Below are 25,265 nucleotides of genomic sequence, written 5' to 3'. Positions count from 1 at the left end.
ATTTTTGTAATATTTCATTTCCAGTTTCATTCTTCAGTGACTATTCAAAATGGAAATGTATGTGGAAGAGGGAGGCACTTAGATGAAAATGTTACTTGTGAGGTAAACATACTGGTTGTTAAGGTAACAGAAGAAGGAACCAGCAGATACTTTCATGTAAGCCCAATTCTCATTGAACTCAACGCATTTTGGCTGACTAGAGAGTTCAGTGTCTACAAACTGGAAAGAACATAGCAAAGGTCAAATACAGAGATATGTTAATCCTTTGGAGAAAACAGTTAATGAGTCTGCTCCAGCTATTGAACCAGTTCTTCAACCACTACATAATGACATACACTTCATGTCCCCCTATGTGAGTCTTGTACATTATAGAGAGACAAGGTTGTAACTCACAAAGTATAATAGAGGATAGGAGAGGTAGTGACACAGCAGAGCATCTCAGAGCTTAGAGCCTGGTAAACAGATGTAGAGTTGAGCTTCTAATGTATAACAGCAGTTCACGTGTTTGGAAGGAAGCCTGGAAGGCTGCAGACCAGACTGAAAGATAATTCAACCATAAATAATTGTACTGTTCTGTCTATGATAGAGTTAAATGTCTTCATAGTAGCTTGTACGGTGCTGTGTTTTGGGTCTGTGACCAAAACGGTGTTGATAACACAGGGATGTTTTGCTTATTGGTGAGCAGTGCCTGCACAGTGTCAAGACATTTTCTGCTCCTCACGCCACCCTGCCAGCAAGTAGGCTGGGGGTGGGCAAGAAGCTGGGGGGCACGCAGCTGGGACAGCTGACCTCAGCTGATCAAAGGGTCACACATACACCATACAATGTCCTTCTCTGCAGTAAAAACCGAGGGAAGGGTGGAAGGGGGGACATTCACAGTTACGACATTTGTCTTCCATTACATGTGATGGAGCCGTGCTCTCCTGGAGATGGCTGAACACCTGCCTGCTAATGCAAACTAGTGAATTAATTCCTAATTTTGCTTTGCTTGTGTGTGCAGCTTTTGCTTTACCTATTAAACTGTCTTTACCTCAACCCATGAGTTTTTGTACTTTTACCCTTCTGATTCTCTCCCCCATCCCACTGGGGGGAAATGAGTGAATGGCTGCATGTTGATGAGCTGGCCCCCAGGGTTAAACCATGACACTAATGCAAAGCTTGGCAAGACTAACATGCAGGAGGCAAGCAAGCTGATGATGTCTTGACCTACTCTGTAAATGAGACTCACTTAACAGTTTTATACAGGCTGCAGTGACACAGACAAGCTAACTTTTTCCCTAGCTAAGCCTGCAAAGGTTGAATACCCTTGGCTAGAGAGGTCCCCTTTGTTTCCACGAAGCTTACTTAAATCTGGAAGCTGTACATCACACTGAGCCTCTTAGCAGGGCTGAGTTTTGCTTTACAGCCTCCCAGACTGATCTCACCCTCTCCAGCAGACTGAGGTCTTTCTACACATGCCTATGCAGACATGTTGTTGAGAAAAACACATTTGATCTTTACTAGATCCTCAGCTAGAAAGAATAAGTCAGTCTTTGTGGACTTACATACATAGGGATTTATTGCAAGAAATATCCTTCTCTCTCCTTATAATTACAAAGGAAAACTGCAACAGGATCCTGCTATTATATTGCTTAACTTTATTCTGCTCTTTCTGCCATGAATGCTAAATGTGTTGCTCTCTCAGGAAGCCCTATTCTCTCAAGCAGCTCTGGCTCTCACAGTTTTTTCCTTCTGTCATATACAGGCTCTTTGTCCGAAATCTGTAATCCCAATAGCAGATGAAAAAAGTCTCAAACCCTGCATTACAGTTTAGACCGACTGTGCCATTAGCACTGGGTTCAATGCTCCATGCTAAAATATGTAATTTTCTTTGTGCACGCTCAGGCTGTCACCGTCTTCAGTGTGGGATTTCAGTTCAATATCTGAGCTTTGTAATATCCCCAGATTTACAAGGGTGCACATGACACAGCTGCTTCTCTGCAACAAAGCTCTTTCTGAACAAACATTTTGGATCTCAGGGCAGCATAAAGAGACTGTATGAATATTTGCATTGCTAATGAGAATAGCATCATGGCCCTAAGGGCACCAATAGCCTTAACTGCCCTGAGTAACCTCATTTGGGGTTCCCATCTCATACCATATCCCCTGTGCAAGGGCATAGGAGTCCTTAAGCTTGGTCCCAAAGCCGTGCCTGAGCTCACCATGAGGGAGCATCAGGCATGGGGGCTGCCCCCCGCAGCAGGGATGGGATGGGATAGGGTGCTGGGTGGCTCCATCATGGACAGGGACCTTGCTGACAGGCAGGATAGGACTGGTGGCAGCAATGGGCTCCTGCCAGCCCAGGGACAACCAGAACAGGGGGACAAGGGTGCAAGGGGACAAGGGTGGCCTGGATCACTCCATCAGGAGGCTGGAGTTAGGGCTGAGCACAGGTACCCAGTGGGGGCAGGTGAAGCTGCTCAGGGCAGATAAGGCCATTTTGTGCCCTCAGGACCCAGAGAAATAGAGGGGCTTGGCTGCATATTACTTATTTTCTCTGCAAAAGATTTCTCCATTTAACTACTTTTACTATCTAAAAGTTGCATACAGGATGTGTTCTCATCTTCATGATGAGTACTGTCCCATCAGAGATGACTGCTCCCCACAGAGCCTATGATTGCAACACAGGGAGAAGGGCACAAGAGCAGCTAACCAACTTAAGTAACCATAAGAAACGTGTGATTTTATCATCTCCCTTTTATATGTGTTTAAAACCATATCCTATCTCACAACTAGCCTTGATGCTACCAAAGTCAGCTGAGATTCAAAGAGGGAGGTATGGACTTTAATGTTAGGACATAATAATGAAACAATACAATGTATAGACTTGGTAATTCTATGGGGAAAAAGTGAAGATCTCTGTGAAACAGTATTGAAATAGCGTTCCCTCTGTAGGAAACTAAAAACAAAAGGAGGAATTATATACTGAGAGGGACTAAGGTTTTCTTTACACTGAATTTATAATTTGAGACAGAGCAATCTGAAGGCATATTGTCGCACTAACATTGTCACTGCTCTAAGCCAAAACTCCTATTTATTGTGCATACAGGAGACTCATCACAGCCCAGGTTAAGCAGACTAGGGTTAGAGGAGAGGGAGCTGCCGCGATCTGGATGTGTTAGAAACACAAGCAATTTTGAAAAGAGCAACTCCACGTGATGAAATTAAATGAGTAATGAAAATAATGATAACATAAGTCTGCCACTAATCACTCCAATTTATTTTATATAAAAAAATACTTAATGAGTACTTCATTCACATCCATGTCTACAATACCTGTATTCTTCATCTCATACTGCAAGAACAACTACATTTTAATTTTTAATGATTTTCCATATGTTATGAAGTGTAAGACTTCAAAACCCCCTTGGAGACATACTACTAAAATGGAGTGGCTTGTACTTCTGAGGGTCTCCCTACTTCTGTCTGAGTAAATAGGTGGTTCATTCCTCTTTTACCAACATAAAATTCACCATAAAAAATGGGGAAAAAACCCCATAGAAATATAACCTGCTCAAATTAGGGGTTCCTAGCCACCTCTCAGCTTCTCCACCAGTTTATCGGTGGCCCTAAGAAGGACACCCAGCACTCAGGTTAGGGCAGCTGTGATGCACTGCCACCCCACACCTGAGCCAGACAACAGTGAGGCTGAATTCTGGGGCACACTAAAGGGAGTATACATAGATTCTATGGATTAACCACATTTATTACCTGCCTGCCACTGTGGGTTACTCAGCATCATGATGCACCTTCAGTCAGGTGTTCCCATATTCTTTTACATACCCTACAATGCCCGCCTGAGTGGCTTTAGGAAGGCTGTAGCCTGCTGCTTTAGATATGCATATTTTGTTGCACAGCAACAGCTACCATCATCCCAAAGTACAGCTATCATTTCCACCCCTTTGGCTCACAAATTTATCAGTTAGGACTGATTGAAACTCAGCAAATGTAGCTGGCAGTGGCAAACCAACAGTGAAGCAGAACATGTAGAAATTGAAATGGGGCTCATAGGGAAAATTTTATTATTGCAAAGGGTGAGCATTGCTCGCACACAATCGTAAGCAAGTACCTTAGGCCCTACCCTGCCACACAGCAGTAAAATGTGCCGCTCAGTTCAAGCAGTTTGAAAAGCCAGGAATAAGCCATCATCACTTCATTTTACTGTGCCTCGTAAATTTGTCAAGCCTGTATTTCCCAGCAGACCACACAACCCATTTTATAGAACTGTGGAGTTTCCCAGGAAGCCGGGAACAGCCTGGCCTGCCCTGTTCCGTGACACTTTCTTTGGATTTTCACCAGCAATGCACATCATTGACAGTGACTCCTTTTACAAGAAACGAAATCACTGAACGCCTCCCTCCAGCAGTTGGAAACGCCCCTGGTGAATGGTCCCAGTTACTGGCAAGGCTTGTGCTGGGCTACAACACACACTGATGTTTTTTCCCTTCTACCTCCAGTCTGTACTCACAGCAAAGACTCTGCTCTGCACTGTGTTACCGATTTGTTGCATCCATATTAAAGACTATTTTTAGTCCAGTTACAATGATACTTACACAGTACAGATGAAATACAGTTAAAAATGCCATATTCACAAACTTCCTAGAACCTATGTCTTCCTCTGGTGTTATGCTCAGCTCACTGCCCCTCTGGGTATGAAAGTTGATGGCTTCAGGCCACGGGAAGGGAGTTCCATCACAGTCAGCATCTCCTCTCCGGGAGGAATGGGGTGCTGATTCTTCCTTTTCGCCCCCGGATCTGGGGTTGGGGTCATTTCTATGTTTGGTACCAGCATCTAGAGTCTGCTCTTTCTTCCTTGGTCTGTGATATCATGTTATAGCCACGTCTGTGTGTTTAACATGTTATATACTGGAGCTGGACTCTTTTCAGTGGTTTCCAGTGATAGGATGAGGGGCAACGGGCACAAGCTGGAACAAAGGAAGTTCCATTTAAATACGAGGTGAAACTTCTTTACAGTGAGGGTGACAGAGCCCTGGAACAGGCTGCCCAGGGAGGTCGTGGAGTCCCCTTCTCTGGAGATTTTCAAGACCCGCCTTGATGCAGTCCTGAGTAATGTGCTATAGGAAATCCTGCTTTAGCAGGGGAGTTGGACTAGATCTATGTTGACTAGATCTATGATCTCTAGAGGTCCCTTCCAACTCTGAAAATTCCATGATTCCGTGATATACTAATTCTTTGTTCTCTTCCCTTGCCACTAGAACTGCTTCTACTCAGTTGCCAAAGTTGCTTTCCTTTGATAACCAATACTTGACCAGTGCTGAGCTGTTGGTAGTCATGGATCCTCTGATACGATGTTTTTCCTGTGCTTTAAAGCTCCTGCTCTGATTCTATGCCTGTGGTCCTTTATGTTGCATTTTATTTGAGAGTCATAGATAATTCATTCTACACACAATAGCTGCTTTCTATTGTTCTGTGTACAAGTAGAGATAACAGTAAGTATTACATCATACAATTGTACAAAGTTAAGCAAACACTAAAACAAGGTCAGTAATAATTAACTGGTCATTAGCTAATTACTGTTACAACCAAACAAGATAAAACAAAGCTTCAAGGAAATCAAAACAAGTTCAGAAAATCCAGAAATGCTTTTTGGTACAGAGAAAGGAAGAGAAGCTTATCCCCCTTCCCCTGAATAGAAAAAAAGAGCTAGGGGAGATAGAAATAATCAGTCCCCAAAGGGCTCAGAGCTCCAACATTCTCCAGGAGTGGAAAGACACTTGCACATGCAGTAGGATCAGCTGGAGAAAGCAATTCTGCAAATGTTGTAAGAGTAGGAGAGGATTTCTTTCTCTGTTAAAATTAGATTGGAAGAGCTTAAAATCATGTATAAAAGTTACATGACCTTTCTCACCAGTGATATTCACTGCAATACAATATACGATATCCAGGCCTCCACCCTCCCAGGCCAAGAAGCAGCTGGTTAATTAGTGGCTGCTGTGTTGTTTCTAGATCTCTGAGAGATCCTGGTGCTTATGGCCCATCAAGAACCTTCTATAATAGATGTTTCCTGTTCCATCTAGAAATGGAGATGGTGGATTAAGTCTTAGCCTTGAAGGGAAGACCAGGACTTGCTCACTCCTAATTCTTCTGTTGGTCCATTTCAAAATGGGTTCATGTTGGGCACTCCAAGAGGTTGTGTTCCCGAAGCACCTTTGCTGCTCCTGTACCAAGTTTGAACTACGTAGTTGCTCAATGCTTGGAAAACGTCTTTTTCTGTTCTTTTTCAGTGTCTGAGTATTATGTAGAGGGCTTGAGCAAATCTCAGTGCCTTCCTGGCAAGGCTCAGGGATGCTGCCTGATCTTTTCATAAGCACAGAAGACAGATCATTCAGGACCACATTGCTGTACCTCCTGTAGGAACACCATGCTAGGTGTCATACTGCAGTCTTACATTTCTCAGTTGCTAAAAGAGCTGGTAGCAGGTCCTACCTTTTAGTTACACATGATAAAACATATCAGGTTCAATGCATCTCCAGTCTAGCTTTGTAGCAGAACTGACAGAAGAGAGGTAAAGGGTTTCACGGGAAGCTTTGAAATTTAAAATTCTTAGCTTACGAAGTGGAGCAATTTTACATTCACTTTTTTGTTTTGTTTTGTAAGAGATTTTTATTTGGAAAGCTTTTTCTCAGTTATTCAATTTGTTTCTCTTCTTTTTATTTCCCTTTCATCTTTTCACCACTGGTGACTGGCATGGTGATGAAAAACACACTTTATTAATTTGGGGATTTTCTAACAACAGCAAACCCCCAAACATTTTGAGGAAATAAGACTTCATTTTTTTAAAGAAATAAACCTATTCTGTAGATTTACTAGCATGCTCCTGGGGATTCAATCTGAAATGTGAACAAAATAAAGAATCCAGGGTGAGAAATAAGGAATCATGCTTATATACTTGATACAAGGTTTTCCAGCTCTTCCATTTGAAATCAGTTGCTGGTGGACATTACTGCTTGCTGTTACCTACTTTGACCCACTCTTAACCTCCAGTTTTCCTCTTACTGATACAGCTAAAAAAGAGAGACCTTTCAAATCCAAACACTCATGTGGCACTTATTGTGTCCTGGCTACTATACATGCATATATTTAGATTTAGTACTCACTCCCAAAGCTCATTATTTTCTAAATTAGGCTCCTTCAGGCTCCAGTCCAACTCTAAACTCCCAGATGCAGCAACCATTGCATAGCACATTAGTCAACCCTCCTTCGCTTTTTGGTTTCAAGGGAAAAATTAGTCACTACAACAAATCTACAATTGCTCAAATTGGGGATTGCACACAGAGGTTCCTGTTGCCCTCCTTTTGTTTTTCTCCCAGGGCATGTCAAGACTGCTAACTAATTTTCTAGGAATAGAATCGCATGGGCCAGAGAAAAGTCTCTCAAATCTATTTTCCATACGATGGGGGAAGCTTCTCTGTAAATAGCAGAGGGCTCACTCCTAGAGCTTGGAATAACATCCTTCTGTTGCAAGATCAGAAGCTTTCAATATAGATAAGCTTCACATATTATCAAGGTTTCCAGGAAAACAAAGCACGGCCCTATATAGTAGCAATCCCCACAGTAGCAGAATGTGAGATTTTAAATCTGTGTGAAAAGGATATTTCTCAACTCTTGTGTCAAAGGCTACAATGAAGAGTAAATGTCAGTGGTCTTGGAATATCTTTGCTGACAAATCCATGTTTTTAGGCCTTCCCCATGGCTATACACCATTTTCTGACTAGGAAATTTAAACCTCACTGGACATGTCTGGCGGTAATTTGCCTTACTTTCAGATGCTGAATCTTAAGGAACATAGATCCTTAAGTATCTTTATAAGTAGAGGAAAAGGGTGAACAACATGATGATGCAAATCCTATAAAAGAGACTGAGTAGGTTTAAATCAGTGTCGGACATTGGCTCCAGCCAGCCATTGCAAATCAGATTAATCTCTTGTATAGGCATTCTGCATCCTCAGCTCTTCTACCAAGCCTATTCACATAAAAACCCGGTTACAGCTACAGCTAGACAAAACATCTCTCTGCCACAGGACTACTCGACTCTAGAGAAAGCTACTTTTACAGATCTCCCTGCAATGTGCAACTAACCAGTTCAGTTCTGGGATACGCAACCTACCTCTGAGTCACATCTGAATGAAATTAAGACACTACCATTGCCTGACCCAATATACTTCAGGCCACAGACATGCCAGTTGGGAAACACCAGGCAAATAAAATTTCTTTCCCTACTGAACTAGAACATCATTATCAAACCAAAGCTCACTACAAAAACGAGAGACTGACACATTTATTCCTGTGCAATTCATACACCCACACTACGAACAGTGACAAGCTCTAGTCACGTATCCAACCAAACCTGGACAAATTTCAAGCACAGCAGAAAAAATTAGCAGACAGAATTATAGGTAAACTTAGATATAAATGTTTACAGCTGTATTACCACCTTCCTTTTTAGGTTTCCATCCCATTAAGCCTTTTCAAATGCCCCAGGCAGAGTTTGGCACCAGGCCATAGCCTGATGTGTAATGGAAGCACTTCATAGTTATCTGCGCGTTACTAGTTGCAACACTGAGACCTCAGTGCTGGAAAATGGAAACAGAGCAATTCTGTGTATAAAATGATGAAAAAGAAATCAACCCATAGATGCCTCAGATGAGCAAAATGCAGAAAAACAAAACATCATAAGCAGAATTCCTGTAGTCTTAGGAAATCACATGCAGACTTTTCATAGCAAATTTTTATCTTGATTGTATCCATTAAGACTTGTTCTTTGCACACCTTGTACAAAGTTCCTTCTGCTTAAAAAAATGGCTTCTCACCGTCCCTTAAACAAGCTGTGACTCTCATTCCAGACTGAGCTGCACAGGGAGGGGGGGAAGAAATCTATTTTCTATGAAATACATATCTACAAGAAAAGTGATAAAGGAGTGTGGTTGTAGAAAGCCAAGTCTGTATATTTGCCATGGAAACAGCAGTTATAAGAAACACAGTGATGGGAGGAATATCAACTATCACTTCAGTCTGATATTTCCAGCATGCAGACATAGCAAACTGTACGCTGCTCCTCATGCAGCTTGATAGACTTGCCAGTTTTATTAACTTCATAATAACAGGTCATTTCTGGCTGCTACTTTTGAAATGTCCTAGGTATCCTTTACTATATATCAGGCAATGGAAAGGAGAAAGCAAGGGTAGAAAGGTCTCTCACCTTACACTGGACTCCCACCTTGTTTCTGTGAGGCCAGCAGTAGCCCTGATGCACATTTCATTTACTCATCTGCTGCTTCTTTACATCCCGGCACAGGCACACAATATAAGGAAGGAGAGGGACCTCTTTGGAGAGCCCTTGGAGACAAAGCAGTGAAGGCGTTATTCTGGTGTTCTACTGTTTGAAGTTTTTTGTTTCATCCGTATCAGGAAAAGCTTAGAATTAAAAGCACCTCGGAGCTCTAGGAAAGCTCAGTCAAAGTTGCAAATCCAAATTTCCATTCCTTTGGCTGCCCTGTTCCCCTTCAGTTGCTTCTCTCTCACTTCATTGTTCCCTTCTTTTTGCTACCAAAGCTATACTGGAAGCATCCTGATCTGCCTTCTCCTCCCTACAGACAGACAAACCATGCTTCTAGTGTTCAGGTAAATGCTGCTCTTCCAGTCACTTGCAGCACCGCTGCTCGGGAAGGTTGATCACTCCGTGTGGAGCCACACTCAGCTGTAAGAAAGCAGCCCAGCACAGATGTGAATGTGTGCTACCACTAGAGGAAACTTTTACTCCTCTGATCTTTTGTCACAGCCCTGGGTTAGTTCCCAGCTAACCACACCTTCCTGAAAGTAAAGCCTTGACTCCTCGGGCTAGCCAAACTTTTCTTAGTGTTGGATTTAAAGGCTACAAAAGTAACTGTTGCTTTCCTATGTCTTTTGCTGATCTTTCAGCATTTGGAAATGGTCTGTTCTCCAGAGTAGTGTGATCATTCCCTAAGATAAACTGTCTTTTAGCACCATCCCCTAGAGGCTGCTAAAAGAGGCTACAACGCTCACTGAAGATCAGTGCCTCCATCACACCTGGGAGGCAGTACAGGGAAGGAAATGGCCAAGGTTAGAGCTCTGCACCAACAATTTATTTCTTTTGTTCTAGGAAAATCCTGGTGTTCTTCGGTATACTTGCATATCAAAAACCATTTCTAGAAAGGAAATGCTAGGAAGAGCTCACAGGGTTGTTTTTTTAAAAAGTAATCCAGACCATTGCCAATTCCCACTTACCTGATGTCAATTTTGCCCTAAGGATAGGCTGAAGTTAGAGCAAAGCAGAGAGCAATCTCCTTCATCAGCTGCCACACTTCCCACATAAAAGATATTTTCAATACATAAACGTCTCTGAAGTCTAAAAACTGGCCCACAGGCAGAGGAAAAGAATATTGGAATACACTTTAAAATCACAGCTATTACATGATACATCAGCAAAGGTATACTCAAATACTGTAGGGTATTTTGTTTGCTTAGTTTGATCAAGAGTGACGCTGATGCTGGAATATGACTCTGCCTTAGCTGGAGCCAGATTGCAGCTGAGTCATCAAAATCACTAAGAATTCATGCTGTAACCATGCAAACTACACATACTGGCCTTTAATTGGAAAATGCCTCTGCTGCTATGTCCTTTCTACACAAAGTAATGATTTTTCCTGTTACTACTGTTCTAAGCAAAGTAAGATTCAAAGGAGTTATTTTTTGAGAGGGACACAGTGGACTGTATTATGCAATCAAAACAAAACTAAAGAAATTTTATTGATTCATTGAATCTTATTTTAGATGTAAAATTTGAACTTCCTGGGTTGACTCTTATGGAGAAATATTCTTGTCTAAGTACACAATGGTTATAACCAGTAAAACGTAGCCACTTTAAGCATGATAGCATCTCTTATACTGTGTCCTTTTAATTCATGCTAACCAGCCTTATGCACTGGATACGAGCTGTTAACTTAAAAAAAAAAAAAAGTAAAATATGGGGATTCAGAATTGCTCAGAAGCCTTGAATATGCTCTTGGAGCTTACAGGGGAAACATTATGATAAGAACAAGAAACTTTATTTGCTGATATAGTGGGGTACTAGAGCTCTTCATATAACTGGATGAGAATATTCTGCATCATGGCAGAATGACTACAGAAGTGATTTCTTCTTCCTGATCCTGATGTGCCTATTTTCATGTCTTTAGTGCTGCCCTATCCTGTCTGTATATGAGAGAAGAAAGTGAAGTGGCTTTTCACTGGACCAGCTCAGCTGGTACCAAGAGGTACTTTAAGCAATGTGAAAAATTATCTAAAATACAACTGTGTTTTATCTGGGACAAGGGAAAGCCAAATTCTCCCAGTAGTAGGCACAGCAGTGGAATAAAGTGCTATTCAATACCAGCTTTCTCACATAGAAACTCGTATTTTTTACCCATAGCACTTGTGACAGAAGGTGCTAAGCAGGCATACAGCCCATGATCTGAGCAGTTTTCTACAGCTGTTGTCGTAGCTGCCAGCATAGGTAAAGATGATCTGGCAGTGCAGTCCTTGGCTCGGATAGTTCTAGGGTGCCAAGTCCCTGTGGATTTGGACTACTCTTACTAAGACTGGGGATAGATTCACTACTAGTAAACCCCAAGGACTGAGGATGATAGAGAGCTATGAGACAGACCATGGCAGTGTAGCAGAGGTGAGTTTATAGAATTTATTAAATAATCTGGAGAATCAACAGTAGCTCTGCCAAAGTGGCTATGCGGTCTGATAACTGCAGAAGAGAGTGAAGCTGATGCTCCCTTTGCAGTGCTTGGGGAGAGCTGAAAGTCCCTGAAGATGGTTCAAGTTATTCAATGAGATGAGCAGGGATTTGTCTGAAGTCACCGTGTTGAGTGTGTGCCATTAGCAGATGTTAAATATAAAAGAGTTTCTAAAATCCCAGCCTTTGGTCAGCTTACTCAGGCTTCAGTAAAGTACTTGCCTTATCTGGAGAGCCACAGCTGTGACCCTGAAAATAAATACTGTTCTTTCTTCCATGGTACCAAATAGGGATAACTCTTTTGTGAGCAGAAGGGTACTGCTCTGTTATGTAATATATCCTGGTGATTTAAATGACCCCCAGGAGTACAGTTGAATCTTCAGACCCTGTTTCCACCTCTCAGGCAGGACACTGCTTCTTTCACTGTCTTGTGCTCTCACGGGAGATGAGAGACTCTTCATCCCTCCTGCTGAGTGTGCCAATATATATAGAAGTTCAGACTCATTGGATGAAAGAATATGTGTACAACAGCATGCATGAGTGTAGACCCCGGGATGGGCACTTAATATGGATTGGGAACTTGAGGTCCAGCTTCTGCTGCAAGGTCAACTTTTAAATTTTATAATAAGAACCCATGAGGCCAGCCTAACATGCAGGGATTTCAGTAATACTGCTACACAAATAATAAAAAAAATGTGGCACCTATGGATTTATGCATAAAGGAGTAAGCAGCAAGTTGAGTGGGAGTTTTCAGGATAATTTTGAACCTATTTCTATCTAAGTTTCACCAAATGCATCCAAGTGCTTATCCTTTCCTAGGTTCAATATGCGCTGAGACAAGCTGCGCTTGGATGTGAACTAACGCTGAAATACTATCTATAATGAGCTTGGGATTCAGATCCAGCACGCAGCAATTTGAAAATGGATATCCTGAGTTTCTTACAGTTCCAAGATCATTTTGCTAAATAAAAACAGCTTCAAACAATTTTTTATTTTAATCAACAGCCCAGACATGTACTAATAAAATAATATAAACAATAAATTTTCATTTTGGAGTATTCAGACAGGGAAATAAACCCCGTTGTAATGAAATCTACCAACCACCAAAAGCCAGACTCTTCTACACTGCTCTTTTCTGCACTGGTGGAAATGTGCAGTTGCTTCCCTGACTTCAGAGGCAGAATTAACACTTGCAGTGGAGTAACTCAGAGCAGAATACAAGCTTTGTTTGTTATTAGGCACTCCGACTGTATAAATAAATACAGTATGCAGCTGCTGTGATTTTTCTTTTTTAAAGCCAGCTAGCATTTAATTTGCAAATAAGGTCAAGACTATTTTATCTCTCATTTTATCTTGGGATTTCTAAAAAGAAAGGATAACAAATGTTAAATCACGTAATGGTAAAATCTCAGATATAGAGCTCAAAAAGAGAAACACTCACATGAAATAGCTTATGTTAGCCTTCAAATGAGATTGCTCATCAGACTCTTTCCTGTGTCCTACATTCAAATGGCATTTATAGATTTTCACTATGAATAAGAAAAAGAGCAGGGAAATAAAGTCTCCAAAAGAAAGCCCAACTGCATTTCTTTGCTAAGATGTTGTATCACAAAATAGCATCTGTTTCACTTGTATAGTAGAAGCCTACACTTTACCAAGACAATAAAACAAAAAAATTAAATCATAGCAAATTGAAAACCCAACCCTTCAGCACACCTAAAATCAGACTATCACCTGGAAACTGAAAGCAAGGCATTGTTATCCAAATCTTTCAACAGGAACAGCCACCACAGAGATTTACTTGACTGCAATAAGAGCTAGTGGTTTATCCTCTGTGTTTGCGTTGGTTTTGTTGTGCTTTTGTTTTGTTTTTTAAATATCTTCTGAAAAGAATTGCAAGTCATTTACCAGCTTTTTCATGGTGTCACTGCTAATCATCAAACTTCCTTGGAATGGGGATTTTGCTTCTATTTTGAGAAAAGGCAGTCCTCAAATAATATGAAGCATGCCCAGGAGATGCGGTTCTGCTCCCAGGTGTGTAAGGTTGCTTTTACACATGCATTGTCCATAGTCCTTAGTGCAGCACTTGTGTCAGTGGCTAGAGGCTTTTTGAACAGGTTTACAATGCCCTCTCAGATCTCTGGTTCCTGACAGGTGTATTCTGTTACTGCTTTCTCCCTACTTTAAGATTTCGTGTTATGTTCCTCTATGCAATGTCTTCAGCAATTACCTTTGCCTTTTCCTTCAACAAGAAACTAACTCCTCTTAATCTCTGAGAGCTGAAGAATGACACTAGAGGAGGAAAAAATCCTTCTCCTCTTCCCTGACTGCAGTATTCAACCTGGCAGCTAACAAGCATAATTTCATAGAGTAATATAGAGTGGAAAAGACATCCAAAGGTCATCGGGTCCAAAATTCAACTCAAAGCAGGGCTTAGAACATGTTGCTCAGTGTCTTGTCTAGTTGAGTTTTGAATATCTCCAGTCATTGAGATCCCACTATCTCTCGGGGTAACGTGCTCCAGTATTTGTCTACCCTTCTGGTGTAAAAAGTTATCTTTACTCTTTGTATGGAATATCCATCTCCCCAGATCTTTTCTACCTGTAAAGCTGCCAATATTATGTTTAAGCTGCAATTAATATTATTCTAGAATAATGCTACTTTAGAATAATATTAATTGTAATTAATTAATTGTAAAAGTACACAGTAAAAGGGGAGGAATGGACTCAGTGATCCAGGATATTCCTTTCAGTCTTGTCTACGGGTGGGAGATTTCTCCATTTTAGAGATATGGATTTAGAGGTTCATAAATATGGATCTGCATGTGAACTAGGTGTCTAAGCTCCAGTTACAGTCAATGGGGATCTAGGATGGGATTCAGTTGCCCCTATGTAAGCTTTTAACACCATTTGAAATGCCCTCAAGTACCCTGTCTCAGAAGGGCACGTGTCTCCCATAGATCATATGCCACCTCTGCCAGGCCCACATAGGTGTTTCTTGTACCCCAGAGAATCTGAAAGTACACCTATGGGAAATGATACTATAGAAATAGTTCATACACATCGTTGATTGAACTCCAGAAATAGGATGCAGCAATGACCAATGACCAATAGGTAAATTATTATATTTGAAGGCTTGTGGTACAATGATGAATATAGTGTGAACCTCTTCCTTATCATCTCCCCACTTTTGGCAGCAGTGAGCTTAAACATTCAAACAAAAGAGGAGACGCAGAAAACTTTCAGCTTTACGCAGCACACCAGTTTTACCAACTATTTTTCAATAACAAGGTCACAAGTATGAACCATCCAAAGGGCACATGTGACAAGTCTCCGTACACGTACATGTGAAAGGAAAATTACCTAATAATTTCAGTTTTTATCCCTCAGGATGACTTCACAGAACATATTTTTCCACATTTCTATTGTGCTATTAATCTTTATCCTGTGCCTTCTGCAGAAACTTCTTTTTTCCTCCCACAAAGGCTGCCAGGCTCCCGCTCTCCAAGGGGTCACAGGTTGCAGAGGAATCCACAGAAACAGGAAACCAGGCTTCCTCCGTCAGTTTTGAAACCAAAACCTGTTTCCTTTCTACAAAAATAAAGCCTGTCAGGGCATCCTCTGGGTAGGCTCGCTGTATGAGCAGCAGCTCAGGAGGAGGGAGAAGCTACAGGATTTCTTGTTTGGGAAATAAATGTGAGATAACTTGTAGCATTTAAAAAACAGCAAAATGAAGGAGATAATCTTCTTGCTGGTCCTATTTCACTTACAGAGTGCCAGCATTGGATTTAATACTCCCGGAAAGTTCTGGACCACAGACCAGAATGGTGAAACCCAGACAAGTCACTCAGACTTGACTCCATCTCCAACCACAGTTGTGGGGTCACCCCATTCTGAGAGCCACGCTGCCGAAGGGAGTGCCTCACAGGGACCTCCTTTTGCATCTTCAAACAAGACTCTGGGAATGAAAGCAGTGAAGAAAGCCTCCAATCCTACAATCTCTACCCCTGCAAGCCAGTCAAGTGGACACAGTGATGGTGATCCTGACAAAGATAAGAAGAGAAGCTTATCCAGCAGCAAAGCGACATCTCTACAGAACAATGCTAGAGAGATGCCTTTCCAGCAAGAAGTCACTACAAGCCGGAATACAGCTACAAGGAACAGATCTCTCAAACCATCATCCCACAGCACTGGTATCACCAGTATCCAGCAGGACATCTCCAAAGCATCCAGCTTTGAAACTACCAGGGGAAAGTAAGGAGATTTACGTATTTTTTCCTGTCTCCTAGGTACTGCTTAGGAATAGCTATTTTCCTGTTCCCAGCAAAATAATTCCCCAAATTTCTAGTCATTTCAGTAAAATTGTTTTCTTCTTAAGGACCATCTAAAACAAGCAGGGGACCAAACCTGCAGTATTTACTCAGTCAAACCCATAAATTTGTAACAGAGTAAATGCTGCAATATTTTATTCCTCAGGTTAGTTATCTCAAAACCAACAGGAAAGTCATTATCACATATGGGTAGGAAAGGACTACAACAGATGCCTCCCTGTTTTATGCTCAGTAAATTTTTGCTGTTTTTTTTCTTTCTTTTCTTGTGGGTAAAAGAAATTGCAAATGCACTTTTTCATTTGGAATCTATTAAGGATTATTGTGTTTGTAAACTTCTCCACTAAATAGAAAATATAAGCAATTAAGTGTACAAAATGCATCAATGTCTGACGATTTGAAACACCTTATTCTGTGATAAAACCTTATGGAAAGGCAGGTGAATGTGCATTCAGAGCTGTATAACTTAATACATAATAGCTACGCATAACAGAGTATATCAGATTGTACTGTCTAGTTTTATAGCTGTGGAACACTCAATTATTTCCTTTGTTCCTTTGGAGATGTTGCAAGGTTCCCTTACTTGTTGATATTCACTTAATTGCTGCTTGGTAGAAAATGGAAGACACAAAGAATTGGTTGTTTTCCACAGTATTTATGGAGACCGGGCTTTCAGAATATATATAGATTTCTTCTTTTGATAGTACTTGCCCAAATGTTAGCATCCAAAAGGAGGAAAAACTCTTTCTCTTAGATTCACACAAAAGAGAATAGATGAACCACTCGAAATACTCCTACAATTATCTTGTGACATGTGGCTGTGAGCAAATGTTCCTTCAACTCAAAGAAAAGATTCCCCTTGACCAGAGCGCGTTTTGGATCATGCATAAGTGAAATGATGCAGAAAGACCCAAAGGAAAGGAGTCCTTTGCTTCAGTCTGGAAGCGGTAACACAGTAAGGAGCTGTGTTTCCCAGATAGCTTTCCTAGCACACTCCTTCAGTTGTGAATGTTATCTGTTACAACACCTTACTATGGTCTTTGGCAGAGTGTCCGAGTTAACTTGAGTTAAGTGAATTCTCTTTCTACGTGAGAGCCAATAACTGCATCTCCATTAAATAGGTCTTAACATATGCTAACCTTAAAGCTTTAGCTTTCTCAACTTTTGTCAAGAATAGTATTCCAGTGAAATTAATCTTCAGAAAATCTCCGTGAATTTGCAGGTATTGTTTCTACTTTCTACATAAGATATAAGTACAGAAAGCAAAAAATTAGTCTCTGGTCAACAAGGTCTCATATTTTATTTATCACAATGCGATGTGGTTGCAACTCCGGAGAGGCAAAATAAGCAAATCTTGTATCGGCTGGCACCTTATTTCATTCGTGGTTGGGGAGCAACCTGCTCTGTAACATGTACAAAGGCCTTCTTTTTTTTTTTTTTTCAGTCCATTGAGCGAGTTAGAGATAAAGCTAGGATTGCATATCAATGTTACAGGAACATGTAGCGGCATGAAACCCCGGCATGAAACCCCGTAATGCTGAATCCCCACTCTCTTTCTCAAACTGCTGGGCTACATAGCCACTGTCTAGCAAGGGTGTACAACTCTAGGTGTGTCTCGTTCCTTTCCATATGAAGATTCTTGTGTTACAAGCCTGGTCTTCCTACCGCATATGGGTGTTTCTACAATCAGCTAAGGTGATTTCAGCTTTTCTTCCAGTTTTGTCACTGACCTGGACTGTGACTGAACTAAGTCACTTCATTATTCTGTCTCCCTTTCCTTAAGAATTAGACCTGGATTAATAATCAAGTCGCTTGTGACTCTTTTTTTTTTTCAGTAAAGTAATGAAAAAATGCCAAGTCTAGTGTGCTCAGTGTTACCGATCACTGCTGTGAAACACCTGGAAAGCTACTGCTGAGAAAGTATGCATAAGACAAAGGCATTTTTATTTATTATGTACAGGTGTTATTGACTACGCCCTAAATCCATTTGTAGCGTATATTTTCTTTTTTAAAAAAAAATAATTGCATCTTTATAGCAGATAAAGTGCAAGACATGCTGTAAAACTTCCAATAAAGACATACAGCTTTCTTCAAAGTTTACTCATTTAATGCCTGAGCACAGCATGAATGACTCAATAGCAGATTTCATAGTTGTAAAGTGTACTACCTCTGAGGAAACTTGGAAGCACAATTTGCCTTTTGATTTTACTTGGAATTAAAGCAACTCTTTGGTTACACTCTGTATTCCAACCTGAGTTTTTGATTGACCTTGTAGGAACCGCCTGAGACTCTTTATGGCAACCCATTGTGCTAACAGATGTGCAGAGATGCTGATGTTAAGAGGCTCCATAGAAAAGGAACAATAGAGAGAGGTCAGGGAGAGACAAGAGGAAGGAAAATGAAACAAGAACGAGCATTTGGGTTTTAATAGATTTATAAATTTTAAAATAGCAATACATATACTTGGTTGGGGATTCTCCAGGGCTGTCAGATTACCCAAAAGGTACAATATGTGCCCACTGTACAAGCTTAATTACCTAAATACCCCTTTCTGAAGGAAGTTGTGTGCCTTACTGGCTTAATTACAAAGATAATTCCCTCACTATCTCTACCCTAGATTATCTGAGGACAATATTATGCACACATATCACAGGCATACTAGAACTAGATTAGAAAAAAGCTCTTCTGGTTCATTCTATTTTTGCAAAATTGCTGTAAAATGTCAGAAGAGCATGATTTGGAAATATTTCATAGATTTTCAAAGTCTGCATCTGAAGAATATTTCTGACAACCACCAATACTAATCATATCAATGAATAAAGAAATGCTGGAAAACTAGAGCTCTGTTTCAGCAGCAGCGAGTTTTTTCAAAGTTCAGTGACATTAAATGTGAGCACCAATTTGGTGTCAAAGAAGAAAATTGATGATACAGTTTTTTCAATTGAGCTCATGTGAGATACATCTTTTCTAGCCCATGGAAAGAAAGAATCACGGTATTTCACTGTATAAAGCAGCTTAAATAACTGGTGCTATGGAGCAAGTCTGAGGCTGAGTCCTGAGACTAGCACACCCACCCTTTCATTCTGAGCCCAGTTTTATTAGTTACTATTCAAGGCAGCTCCTGAACGCGTGAGACAGTCATTCAGGCTGTAAATTAACCACACTATCTCCACATTTTTGGATGGTTCGACATTATTATTTTCTCTTAGTATGTGTATATTACACATTTTCCAATTATCATGAATCCACTGAGGGTCTTCATAGACTTCGCCTGCTATTACCTTGGGTAGTGGTGACATGACAGTATTTTATTACTAAGCACAGAAGGGTTTAATAAAGTCAGCACCAGGGACAGATTTGCTTATCTGTCACATGTGGTAGGAGTGCTCAAATATTTCATTCTCATGACCAGACATCTGCATTTCTCCCCAGAAATTGCTTTTGCCTGTATCAGCTTGGTAGAATTTCTAGTGTACTGACAAATTAAAATGAATGGTTAAGCTCAGTAGATGGCTCACATACACAAGAAACATAGAAACCCGATTTTACTGCCTAGTTAATGCAAGGTTCAGTCTCTTTTGATCATGTCACTTTTTAATGGAGCAGAAAGAACAATTCTTGAATCAATTTCTTAGGATTTTGCATCACGGTGAATTTACAATAAATAAAGTCATGCATGGCTTAGGTTTCTGCCTCACTAGGTATATTCACTATGACCTGTAAGGAAGAACCTCTTACACTGGTACTTAGGTTGCCTTGGTGGCTAAGTGTCAGAGGATGTTTGACAAGCAGTGCTTGCTTTGCCCTCACAACGTTGTATTCCAGCCATGCAGAAGACCTTTGCAGTGAGCCCCTCTTTGCCAGCAGCATCTTGAATGTACTTATGACTCTTGGCTGTAAACCCACAATCTAATTTTGCTGCACACGCTGAATGCAGTGTTACTCTCATTGCAGTCCTAAAGAGCAAAGCAAATCATTCACCCAAGTGCTGGAATTCACTGCTTTATTGCTATTTCATCCACAGAATAAATGGGGGAAAGGACATAATTATGCAGTTCCATAACGATGCATATGGCATGGTACCAAGAAAATGTAACCATCCGAAGAGAATTTTAACACAAGTATTTAGATATTAGTGCTGTCTTCTGCTGAGCACAGAAGTATAACAGTTAACAGATGACTGAGACTGCTGGCATGAAGTAGCAAAACACTGTACCACATTGTGCAGATTAGGTACTACTGCACACTCTGCAGCAGAACCGGTACGGGGCAAGAGTGCACAGGGTCCATTCATAGACTTTCTGTTTATATCAGTGCTATTATACCCCATGCATTGAGGAAATCTTTTCCAATGCTGATGTCCCATGCACAGAGTGAATTAAAGGATATGTTTGATTTAATGTGGTGGTCACTTTTCAAGCGGTTCCAGTACCTGGGTGGGAAGGAGCCACTGCGGGAGATGGTTTACCCACCTTACACTACCTCTCAGAGAGACCCTGTAGGATGTTTTGTCTTTCAGGGAGAGAAGAAATGGTAAACACATGTCGATACAATTCTGAACTGTAAGTGATGAAATAATAACTTCTGAAAACTAGACAAAAATTCAGGAAATAACAAAACCCAATGTTTCAGTTTTCTGAGAAAGCCTCTCAGCAATGATGGCTAGGCAGAGTCGTAACAGGCTGTTTTCAGTAGCATGGGAAACATAACACTGGGAACAAAAAAAAATCACATCTCCACCCAGGTTACTTTTGAGACACTCACAAAGTACTTAAAAAGACAAAAAGCCCCAGCGTCTTTTTGGCTTAGCTTCCTCAGAGTCTGGGTATTTAGTTTTTCTGGGATCAGATTCAGATAGGGCATTACTACACAGATGACTTTTGAAATTTTTAAATTAATATAATAAAGGTTTCTGTTCATCTCATTACACTAACCACTGCATTGATGCTCATGCTTCTTTTTGCTCTTGCTCTTTGTTTCATCTGCCGTGGGAACAGCAAGGATTAGGAATGGGCTGTTTTCCATCCCTGCTAATATCTCTTCGCCCCACTGCACAGATTAGGATTACTGTAACAAACTGGACACAGTGTTGGGATTTGCCTCCCAGCCACTGCAAACATTCCTTGCAGCATTTAATTTAAGGTACACCAGAAACATCTGCTCAAGTCTGCACAGAAAATATGTATTCTCACAAACCTGAATATAATTAACATTTTAGAAAACTAATTCCTAGAATAGAAATGGCAAGGAAAAGGAGACCAGCAAGGTATCCCCATATGTTTTCCAGGGGCATTATCTCTGTTGCCAGTTAGAGAATGCAAGTGTTTCAAAAGACAATTTTTCTGCCAAATCTCAAAGCATTTATTCTGTATTACACTCCTGGTAAGTAATGAGGAAAATCCTGCGAAAAAAATCACCTTGAATTCATGGACATTGGCTCAGACACTTTTTGCTTAAGACCCCCCTGAGAAATCAATCAGTGCCATCATAAAGATATCGCTCTGCATGAGTAAGGGGCAAATCAGGTACAAAACAACTGGCAAGGCATTTAACCATTTAATGAAGCTAAATAGGAAAAGAGAAACTGCTCAAAACAACACTATAAACAGATTAAAGAACATCATTCACCCCTGGAATTGGGATGGATCTTCTTTTTCAACATTTTCATTTTGTCACTTATAAAGGCTATTTTTGGTCAGTATTTCTCAAAGTAAAGAAGCCACCACTGACATACTGCAATCTCCTTTTCTGCAGATCAGAAAAGCACTAACTAACCAGTGAAAACCAGTACCACTGGAGGTCATCTGAGAAGCAGTAACAGTAAACTAGACCAGAACTACCTTGATGAATTTTGTACTCTGGGTCAATTAGATGATGGAAAATAAATAGATATTCCAGAGGTAAAAATGCAGAATTAAGACCCTTTTAAAGAGCAGTTTGTCTGGGTTTTCAAATGTGTTTTACTGGATGATTCTCAAAGCAGATGAATGGATATCTTCTCAAAAATCTAAATTCTATCTTTGGGAAAATTTGATTACTTTGAAGGACTCTGATCACAGAGAGGGAGGTAGGGTCTAAAAGAGCTAATCTGGTTCACAAGGAGACAACTTTTTAAATGCTAAAACAGATCAGCAAAGTGCTAGATAAGTGGAAATTGTGAATTAATTTTTGTAGCACAAGGTAGGACACACTATTCGTCACAACAGTAAATAAAAACTCGGATGAGACAAAGAGGCTCTTCACAGTCCAAGGCTTCAGCACTGTACATACAAAAAAAGGAAATGAATGATGAGTGTAGAATTCGTGTTTTGTGATAGACAGGACAAAATGTCAGGACCCTGAGTCCTGAAAAAAACCCATTAAACAAATGGTATAACTCACCCCACCTGGTACTTCAGTGTCAACAAGTCAGCTGTTTCTCAGGGCTAAAAACATATCCCATAACGTATTTTACCGTCACATACTACATTATATTGAGTATCAAATGCACTTTTCAGAGGCTGTGCAGGTTCTCCCTTCCAACCAACATGTAAAACAAATTTCCCAATTTGATTTGATTATGGTCAGTCCCTAGTAAGTACTGAACTTTTATTTCAGCTGAGATTCATACATTTCAGAGCATAGGAAGCTAGGCAGGGAACCTAAAAAATTAACTGATTTTGGTTCAGGTTTATGTTTGCTCTTTGAACTAGAACTTATATTTTTGAAAGATGATTGGTGTTCATTTAAGGATACAGAATTCACTGTATCACTAATATCAAAAGGTGAGAGGTCTCTGTAGTCACCTAGTGGAGTTCAAAGGAAGTTGCTGAAACCAGAACCTGGTCTCCTGTGCAATAGCAAAAAAAACCTTGTAAGGGTGCTTTCTATCCTTATAATCTGAGTGTTTACATTACATCAATCAACATTATCTCTCCTCATCCAAACTTGGCAGGTTGCTTAAAGCAAACTGAAAATATAGCACAGCAATGTACTTTTATACAACCTAAATTTAGGGTCTATATGTTGATCTTTATGTAATAGTCTTTTAGACTGGGAAAGACCCTAGCTTAAAAAATAATAATGTATTTCTTCCACATCATGTTGGTGTATGTTTTTGTGTATGAATGCACTTAACCCACTGTATTCAGAAGACCAATCACATAACTCAAAGGAGACAGATATATAAGCAAAGATCACAGGTTCACAGAACCATGGGACCGTTCAGGTTGGAAGGGACCTTGGGAGGTTTCTAGTCTGACCTCCCTGCTCACAGTGGGGCCAGGTGTGAGACCAGACCAGGTTGCTCGGGGCTTGATCCAGCCAGGTACTGAGCTCCACGTTCTAGGCTGGTGATTGCACAACTTCTCTGAGCCCTGCTCCAGTGCCTGGGTGTCCTTGTAAGGAACAAGTTTCTCATACCTGGTCTGAACTTGTTTCAATTTCGGCCAGGTCTCTCTTGCCCGCCTGCCATGTACTGCTGGGAAGAGCCTAGATCCAGCTTCTAAACAGTCTCCCTATAAGGCTCAGGGGGCATTATTTGCCCTTAAAGCACTCCCTTCCCCAGCCTGACCTGGTCAGCCCTGGTCTCTCAGCCTCTCCTTGCAAGGCATCTACTGACTCCAGATGCTTGTAGTATCTTTCTACATTCCTTTTGCCAAGGTGTAAAGGACAATACAAAATGAAAATAGGTGTAAAATTGAGATTAGTGATTCATAAACTATTCTGTGAAATACTAGTAAACTGCATATAATGTGAATGAGGCACAACCACCAAGCCATGCATGGACTTTAACAACAGCTCCAGCTCTGGTTCCTTTTGTATTGCTTCAGCAACACAATAATCTCATTTTCATGAATCAGTGACGTTCAGCTGATTCAATAGTATTTCTATTAAAAGCCAGGTAATCTAATTTACTCACGGATAAAAATAACTCATTTTCAGATATAATACGAAAAGAGCAGAACAAAATCCATGCCCTTTGTGGACCTGCTGCCACCGGTGTTTCTGTCGAGTGGCTTTAGGACCGCTTACAAGTATCTGTGCTTACACAAGCAAGTGGAAGCAATGGCGTGCAGGTATACCTGATGCTCTGTAGCTGGCAGTTTTTCTGAGGGTTTGTTTGTTTTTTTCTCAACATCACACCCAAAGAACAGTTTACAGTGGAAATGTGGTGTGGAAGGGGTCGTCGCAGTCTCATAAACTTCTACTCACCCTCTCACCCTAAGGAAATCATAATTTTTCAATGCTAGTGTAAACTGTACTTGGCTTTTCACCAAAATTGAGTATCACAGCCTCAAGAGGCCTGGTTCAAAGCCTGCTGAAGTTAAAAAGAAACATTGACTGCGAATGTATTTCAAACAATCCTGTCATAGACGCAGCAAGCAGTCACAGCACTCCTTCTTTGGAGTTAAACACATTTATTTTCTTCTTTTGCTGCTCTCCTTCCTGCAGACCCTCTGCTCTCCCTACAGCCTCTGGCAGCTCAGCAGAAGGCTGGGCGGGGGGGGGAGGCTTCTCCCTCACCGCTGGTGCCGCTGAGCCGCGCGAAGCGAAGCTCCGCTCTGGGCTATACCCGGATTTAACATGGCCACACCACCCACCGGTGCGCTCAGCAGCCGTCAGCCGGCTGGCGGTGGCGGACAGACGCGCCCACACGTCCCCGCCCGCCGCCAGCGCCGCGGAGCGACCGATCGGCGCCTTAACAGTTGCCGGCAGCTTCCCGCCTCAGCGGGCAACGGCCGCCATCTGCCGGCCCTGCCCGGCAGCGCTTCGCCTCACACCGCCCCGCCCCGCTTCCCCTCACACCGCCCCGCCTCCCCTCACAGCGCCTGACACCCACCGCCCCTCGGTCTGCCCGCAGCCTACTCACGGCAGAGGCGGTAGCGGGCTGCCGTCTGTTGGCGGGGTGGCAGAGGTCTCAGCCCGGCTCTTGCCCGCTGCCGATAGCGGCAGGCAAATGGCGGTAGCTCCCAGGGAGCGATGGGGTGAGCCTCCCGCCGCTTCAGCCGGTGGGGGTAGGCAGCGCGGACAGGGCGCTCAGGCTGCCACCTAAGAGATGGTAAAGCAGAGCGTAAACTCAGCTAATTGCATATTAGACGGGATTTGGAGCAGGTCCAGAGTAGGGCCATGAAGATGATGAGAGGGTTGGAGCACC

General features: G+C 41.5%; 1 protein-coding gene across 1 annotated transcript in view; it reads left to right on the top strand.

The window, feature by feature from the left end:
• The first annotated feature begins 15,531 nt into the window (after positions 1 to 15,531).
• The window catches only part of MMRN1 (multimerin 1), a 45,849-nt gene continuing 36,115 nt past the window's right edge, over positions 15,532 to 25,265 (top strand). Inside the window, exon 1 of the mRNA XM_074148106.1 lies at positions 15,532 to 16,055. Coding sequence (XP_074004207.1) covers positions 15,532 to 16,055 — 524 coding nt within the window. The remainder of the gene's footprint in view (positions 16,056 to 25,265) is intronic.

This window comes from Numenius arquata, chromosome 5 (genome assembly GCF_964106895.1).
Source record: "Numenius arquata chromosome 5, bNumArq3.hap1.1, whole genome shotgun sequence".
Lineage (NCBI taxonomy): Eukaryota > Metazoa > Chordata > Aves > Charadriiformes > Scolopacidae > Numenius > Numenius arquata.
Note: the sequence above shows the minus strand (reverse complement) of the source record. Positions and strands in the feature narration are given on the sequence as shown.